The sequence below is a fragment of the Lolium perenne genome, chromosome 4 (genome assembly GCF_019359855.2).
Source record: "Lolium perenne isolate Kyuss_39 chromosome 4, Kyuss_2.0, whole genome shotgun sequence".
NCBI lineage: Eukaryota > Viridiplantae > Streptophyta > Magnoliopsida > Poales > Poaceae > Lolium > Lolium perenne.
This window is the reverse complement of record NC_067247.2, coordinates 189475830-189483808: the sequence shown is the minus strand read 5'-3', so window position 1 is coordinate 189483808 and position 7979 is coordinate 189475830. Positions and strand designations below refer to the sequence as shown.

The 7979-nt window shown below is 41.9% G+C and overlaps 1 protein-coding gene across 2 annotated transcripts; it reads right to left on the bottom strand.

Annotated features, from left to right (window-relative positions):
• Nucleotides 1–4554: 4554 nt before the first annotated feature.
• Nucleotides 4555–7354, bottom strand: LOC127295364 (uncharacterized). Of its 2 annotated transcripts, none has more exons than XM_051325304.2 (3): nucleotides 7113–7354; nucleotides 6192–6306; nucleotides 4555–5138 (listed from the first exon to the last, which is right to left on the bottom strand). In XM_051325304.2, exons 2-3 carry the CDS (start codon nucleotides 6249–6251, stop codon nucleotides 4683–4685), a joined length of 516 nt encoding a protein of 171 aa, XP_051181264.1. In that variant the 5' UTR covers nucleotides 6252–6306; nucleotides 7113–7354; the 3' UTR covers nucleotides 4555–4682. The 2 variants fall into 2 exon arrangements, with proteins under 2 accessions (XP_051181264.1, XP_071675088.1); XM_071818987.1 differs by lacking the exon at nucleotides 7113–7354 and adding an exon at nucleotides 6912–6981.
• Nucleotides 7355–7979: the final 625 nt, after the last annotated feature.

Here is a 7979-nt window from a genome sequence, read left to right as displayed (position 1 = left end):
TCAGGATTTGTCCGACCTCCGCGACCAGCACGCCCACCACCTCTTCTGTTACCTCCAGTATTACGACCGTGCCAAGTAGACCAATCGGCCTTCAAGAAATCCCCCCATTTTAATTTGTCTTCATCATACTCTCCTGTCCCACACTCAAGATGAATGTGTCCCACCAGACCACAAGCGCCACAGAACTTAGGCATTTTTTCATATTGGACTTGATAAATTTGTCGTTGGCCCTCTCTTGATATTGAGACAAAACGTGCTAATGCCTTTCTCACATCTAGCTTAACTCTCGCTCGGACGAAGTTGCCCATGCCATTAACATCTGTCTCTACCTTCAGAACCTTCCCAACCTTTTTCTCCATAAGACTCTTGATCAAAGCAATATTTCTGTATCCTACTGGTAACTTGTGGATTTGGATCCATGTGGCAAAGGTGTTCAGATCAATAGTCTCTGGATCGGATAAACCATCATATTTTTCTATGCAAACAATATTTTGACGAAACAACCACGGTCCTCCCTGCTCCACTTTAATCCAATCTCCTAGACAGAAGCATTGTACCGTGAACAAGTTACCTTCAATATGGTGGATCTTGACTTCTTTTGCCGGGCTCCAAGCCACTTTCATGTGTTGTTCAAAGGTTTGAGCTGAGAAGAAATTTGAGGTATGAACTCTTGCTAGAGCCATCCATTTGATACCTTCTTTCGGGGCAGATTCTTCCTCCTCAAACACTAGATCATCAAACTCATCTGCCTCTATTCCCAGCCTCTGCAGCATCTCATCGAAGCTCTCCGCCTGTTTAGACCCTGATCCGCCTCATTCTTCTGTTGAACTCATCGCTGGGCTAGCCATCACAGACCGATCAGACCAGCCAAAAACCCCCAGGAAAACCAGGGAAGTATCCTCCCAGGGAACAAGAACGACCCAGCCCTCTGACCCCCGTCCACGAAGGAACGATAAGAAGAGGACCAGGGAGTAGACGAACTCCTCGCCGGTGAGATCCGACGCCGGAGGAACCCGAAACCCTAGTCGCCCCGCCAGTCGCCTGACAGGACCCTAGGTCACGAATCGTTTTTTTGTACGTTTTGTACTCAGCAGGGAACTCTTAGTTGACGCCAGACGAGAACGTCAGCACGTTGATGCTGAAGGACTCGGGTTGGCCGGCCCAATTCGCTCGTACCCCTTCCCTTTTTCTGCTCGGTCGTGTAAGTTCTTCAGTTCGTTTTTTTGTTAATTTTGAAGGATTTGAAATACGTCCAGATTTTCAAAAAGTATATAAAATTAACAACTTTTTCCGTTTGAAAAATGTTCACATTTAAGAAAAGTTCAGATTTCACATACGTTCAGATTTAAAAAAACAAATAACAAACTGTTTAGAATTAAAAGTGTTCACAATATTTAAAAGTTTTAAATTAAAAATATCAGATTTGAAAAAAATCAAAAGTAAAAATATTCGCATTTAAAACTTTAGATTTAAAAAATGTTAAGAAGCTTCCCAAAGCCAAAAAAAACTAGAACACCCCGCGATCTACTTTCCCGCCCCGTTTAAAAACTCTCGCGGTGGAAAGGGTACGTGTAAACTCGATATGCTTCATGCGAAGCGTCAGGGATCACCGCTTCATCCTGAAGCGATACCTGGTTGTCACTTGGTGATTGTGGGGTAAGACCTAATTATCGGTTTGGGCTCAAGCGATTAGTGTCTACCCTATGGGCGTGTATTATTCCTAAATTTTGAGTAAAAAATATTCAAAACTCCCACAGTCGACGATGATATTGCATTGGTTTCCAAACCTTGTGCGATCAAGGGGACTTGTTAAGTGACTAGATCTACCGGTGAGAGAAGATATGAGCGCACCAGGGTCGGTCCATAGATTTTGGGGGGCCTAGGGCGAAACGACACCAAGGCTCCTTGTTCATAGTGGCAAATCTTTCATAGGGAAGAGGGCAATTGCCCCCACCTACTCTAGAAATTTTAAGCATGATTGGGCCCCTTAACAATCTCCATCAAGCTTCGCCACTTATTCTCACGCAAAAGACTTGAAAAGATATTAGTATTAAGCAAGATACATATTAGGGTAATGTAATAAAAACAAAATAATATTTACATTTGAAAGATCCATGGTCTTCGAAATCTCAGTGAAGATATTTAAAACTTTGTGTTTCTATTGACCGAGCTCTCAAACACTAGCTGCTTGTGTACGCGTGTATATAAGTATGCAGCTCTAGGATTAATCATAATATTTTATAAGGGTTGGTATTATTATGCACATTTGAAAAGAACAAAGAGAAATTGTGTCATCAGGAAAAGCTATTTATTAATATTTAATTTTATTGTCAAAATGAGTTGGAGTAGTAGCACGGTAAATTGCAGCTTGGGCCTTCTTATTTTCTAGAACTATTTTAAATTGTACGAGTACATGTTAATTTTTTTTTTGTGGTAAACGGTGTTAGAGTAGAGGCACCATAAGCTCCAACTTAGGACATCTTGTGCCTAGGCCCTAGCTTGTGAGGGCCCGGGGCGAGGGCCCCTCTGCCCTACCCAATGGGCCGGCCCTGAGGCGCACCGGCGCACCAAAACTGCTAAAGCTAGGCTCATGATCGGTTCTCCATCTTACAGTACAACAACGCTATATGTTCTCCATCTTACAGTACAACAACGCTATATGCTGACATTCTGACTGATGGTTGACGGAGAAGTTACTTATGTGGTGCCTGCGATCCCGGCATCTCTTAGCCCTAAAATCATGTGAGGGTGCCCCGTAACGCTGATCATGCTTGATGTACAGTTGCTCGATGATTCATAGATCTCAGTCGAACGGGGCAAATTTTCCATCGATTTTGGGCTAGTTAGCTCGCTCGTATTTTCACCCTAGTTCTAGCATGACTCTGATGCAATATAATATATAGCTAGGTATGTTCAGGCCATGTGTTCCTTTATTTTCGGATGGTGTGCTTGTGCATACACAAGCCAGTACTCCATGTCTCCATCAACTAAGGAAGATAAGTTGCCCTTTATTGCAGAGACCAGTAATGCTCTTAGTAAATGAAAAGATTTCCATTTTATTGGCAGTTATTGTTTTTTAGAGAAACCGTATATATTTCATGAATAGAAAATCAAGTCACATGAATAGACATGTGTGGAAACTAAAAGAAAAGCAAGGAGAAAACAATTTTCTGTAAACTTTGCAGTACACTAAAAGATAGAAAAATAGAATCATCAGCTGCCCAAGTACATCTGCTTGTCCTTTTTTTCTGGATTAAGTCGTGCTTCTAAAATGTTGTTCACATTTGTTTTCTTGAAAACAGAATAAAAACGACAAATGTTGGGCCACGTTTACTTTCTATGGGCCGATGTTGTGCAACATTATAGAGCTGGGCCATACTTTATGAGGCACAGCAAGCAAAGCGGAAACAACCTACTTCACGTAATATGGGCCGTATCTAAAGGACCATGCCCCGTGTCAAACTCGCTGACAAGAGCGGTCCACGTCCACCGGCACCGGCACAGCGCCGCCATCTCGGGTCGGGTGCCTCCTCGCCGTCGTCGGTTCCGCGCGCCGTGCTCCCATGGCCCCCTTCAGGACGCATTACAGCGGTACGTGCAACGGTTAGCTCTCCTTCCATCCTGTCCTTCCATTTTCTTTCCCGTATTATGTGTTCTTGATTTCTTACTGTTGGCTGTTGCCGACCATAACATTTGGGACATGTGATAGATGCAGCGCTGTGACTGTGAGGATAATGCATCCGTGGGAGGATTTTATCTGGCAAACTTGTAGACTAGTATCTGAATGCCTGCTGTCTGTTGATTTACTTCCGATGTATCTCGTTCGTAAGAGTGAATTCCACTTTTTACCCTCTAGTTATGCATTTGTGACACTAATTATCCCACTGAATGAAAATCCGTGCAGATTACCCATTATAAAAGCTTTGGATCCTTGTTTTCTGATGTGTGTTCATTGGTCAAGGTGTTAGGTGATGACCGGGGTGCAAAAATATCAAGACGATAGTGAGGAATGGAACACATGGATTAAATAATTTTGGACATAATCGTCCATGATGCCCTCTAATATTTACATATTTTGTCGCTCCACATCGAAATTGGAGCTAAACCATGTTCAAAGCCTCCTAAATGTGATATTTTAGTAGAAGTTCCACTAAATGAGGTAATATGTGTCACAAATGCACAACTATAGGGTAAAAAGTGGAATTCACTCTGTTAGTCATTAATTGCTTTTTCTGCAAGTTGGTTTAGGGACAAATCCTAGTTGTCAAACTTACTCCAGTTGATGAATTTCTCGCATATAAGTTTATGCGGGGACGGCTATGGATATTCCTTGGGTTATTTACGCATTTGAAATTTATATGATGTTTATAGCTTCATTAGAGACAGGTTCAGTAATTTGTCGTTTGCGCATAAATTCTTCAAATGTATGAACATTTTGGCATACTAATCATAATTACGAACTTGGCTGGAACTCTGAATCAATATTGTTCTTGGTTTGTTCTTGTCTCTGATACATCTAAATTAAATGTATAGTCACCTTCAAAACATGGAAAATGTTAGGCGACTATCTCTTTTTTGCGATTATCAATTGTTGTAGTAGCAAATTAGCTCTGCGATGTACATGTAACAACATCTCTTCTTCTCTCTCTAGAATCTACAACTCCAAGACCTAGCTAATTCGTTCACCATGCCATCCTCAGGCTTGCAGGCTGGTTGGGCCAAGGAGCCCTATTCTTCTCATCGGCAATGGTAAACCTCTTGATATCACTCTGAAACCTCGCCGCTGCTGTGTCAAACTCCTTGAACTGAGCCAGCTCAGATTCAGTCGATGTTGTTGATACCGCTGTTCCTGAGTCGGAGTCTGCGGACTTCATTACTTGCTTGCCCTTCTGACTTCTGCTGCTGTTCCTGCTGCTATGGCTCCCGGTTGCTAGAGTAAGCTCAAGGTTGCATTCTTCTTCAGAGGCAGGGGTGCAGCTCTCTGAGAACCCGTAGAATTTATGACAGTCGGTAGCCTTCTCATTGCGCCAGACGTCGAGTTTTGGTTTCGTCCCAGCATGAGCTTGGGTCAGCCTAGATGTCTGCATCTCCCTCATCAGATGTTTTTGAACATGGTAAACCCGGTGCATCTCATGAACCTGGTTCAGCAATGTAGAGATTTGTAAGAAACTCTACCCTGGAAGCGTGCATAAGAACTTCAGGATTCAGAACATATGACGAACAACACACACTTTAGCTATCAGTACATGCTTCAACTATTTGATAAGCGAGAAAGGTAAAGATCACAAGCCTTGAACCAGGAGTATGTACAGTATTTTTGCTAGCTAGTTATGAATTAGCTGATATCAGTGATATCATGAATTGATGGAAGTTCTGCTTCTTATTGACTATTTATAATTTATGACCTACTTGCTTGTACTCTATTTCATCTCACCTATAAGTATGCTTGCATCCATCAGCTGGATACATACTTTGGATGCCAAAAGAACACGGTGTTACCTACCTTTACCTAGACAGTCACATTTACATCCGTGCAAAGAATTTCCTTTGTTTGGATGGCCAAGGAAACCAACGTACAAGCTATTAGACTAAACTTTGGGAATGAGTGGCATCAGGATGGTCTCTTTCAGGCAAACAAGCACAGTTGGCATCGCCTCCAGTTCCTGGGATCCATGCTCCACTTGTCAGGCTTGAACTGGATCGGAACATGGTTTTAATTATTAAAACCTAATGGTGCACCCGAATTTGTTGATGCTAATGATCAACGGTTGAAAAATTCATCTCTGATGCTCTAGTGCCTACTGATGATCAGAATTTTCTGATCTCATTAGTTAGTCCCAACGCATGCTTGCATGATGTAATCGAGTGACCGATCGAAAAAAATTAAGTCAGCCGCTCTGGTACTCGAGATCTTAGAGTAATTGAGGGATTAGTCGTGAGACTCGTGACTAGTCGAGCGACTTTTAATCATTGGTTGATGCATCAGAGAAAATAACTGGGTGCTAAATGTTGCATATTCCGCTTAGCTTCTCAATTTGGAACACTATATATGCATACATGAAATTTTGTAGGGAAAAGTTTGACAGGTTGATCTTTATGTTAGTATCGCTGCCAACCAAAAGCATGTTCAATGTTCTAGCAGAGGATGGACACATCGGTAGAATAGTGTATACATGAGTGTGCTGCCTTACCTGTTGTCTGAATGTTTGTTCTTGCTGCAGGATAGCCATCTTCATGCGCTCCCTGTCCATGTCTTAGTAATGCTAGATGCAACTCTCCTTAGCTTTTGTGTACTTATCTCCCTTTCTGTTTCATGAGAACATCACCATGAGCATTTAATTTCTTCCGTAAATGGTAATAGGATCTGTATGACTGTACTAAGAATTGAAATATTTGCCGTAGTGCCTTGTTGCATGAATTGGTAACTTTGTCATTCCAACCTATCTTCTTATGGGTAAACATCACTGTAGGAAGAGAACTTCTGGATTCTTGTTTTGGAGAAACCAGCTTTTTCTCAATATCAAAGACTTGTATTGGCATAAAACATGGATATATACACAACAGGAATAGTAATATAGTAATGAACGCCGAATGTTATGATATAAGAGATTGAGACATCATCTAAGCATGAGTATTCACCGTTCTGTGTGTTGTCTGAGTCTTTCAGTTATGTGTTTGTAACTTAAACCTTCTTAATACTACCAATCAATATTATACTTCTCTAACTAAGTGAACTAACAAAACAAAATCTTGTTGTTACAATTGCAGTTACAGGCATTGATCACCTCCCCACTTTGAAACAGCATGCCATTAGCTTCTGACAGCACCGGTAATACTCTGTTTTCTATGATAGTAGCGAAATGAACAGAAGTACAATGGAGACAGAGAAGGAAGTAGCTGAAAAAACGCACTTTCAGACTGGCACATGCCATTAGGCCTTCCGGAAATCTTCATAGCAGTCAGCAGATGAGGAAACTTTACAAGACAAGAGCACTATAAAAACACAAAGGTCTCGCAAGTTCATAGCATACTCTGAACTCTGAAGCATGCCACAGATGTTCCATGGAAGAAGAAAGAAGACAAGGAAGAGATGAGAAGAAGCTTGTGCTCACCTCTGTTTCGGTTTCCAGCAGCCAATCCACCTACTGAGCAAGGAAGGCACTCCCTCTATCTCTCCCACCGAAGCTCTCTTTTATAGGTTACCAGGTGTAGGAGCTTTTCTTCTGCCGAGAAGCAAGCAAATTAAACAGCTTGGCGTGTATGAGAGAGAGATACAGATGTAGTGAGGCGGGCAGAAGGAGGTGATGGAGGAGGAGATTTAAGATTCTCTCCTGGCTGCCATGAGCTTCACAGCACAGCAACTGGTGGGGCCATTTGTAGGCATGCCAAACAAATCCAAAGTCGCTTTGGCCAATGAGTTCCATGTATCTTGATGTCTGAAAGATGCTTCCATGTAGTGCCAAGAAAAGGATAGGCATGATGAGATAAGAAGTTCCAGCTATTATATTTTCTCCCACCATCAAAAGCCTAGGTGTCCCCTGGTATGTCTACACAGTTGAACTACTCTAGTTGTGATGTTATATCTCTACACATATCTCGCAAGTTCATAGCATACTCTGAACTCTGACGCCTGCTAGGGGTTGTCCAGTTAGTAAATCAAGTAAAGAAACAATAGTATTGTGCATTTTTAATGAGAACATTTCCAACAATCTTCTTAAAGCATATTTACACAATCAAATACTTCTATGTTAAGCGTAAGTGCTCTGTTAGTCTTTGGTAATATCCATTTGGTGTACTTGCTGGGGTGCCATAGCACACTAGGTTACTCAATGTTTTTTGTTGATCAATCCTCCCCAAGAATCATTGAGCAGACAAGTCGACATGCAGTGTGTTTAGATCTCTCGTATTCACATGCGCACCGTATTAGCACCATCAGCACCAGTTGTCCAGATCCTAACAGTATTATACTAGTTGCTCAT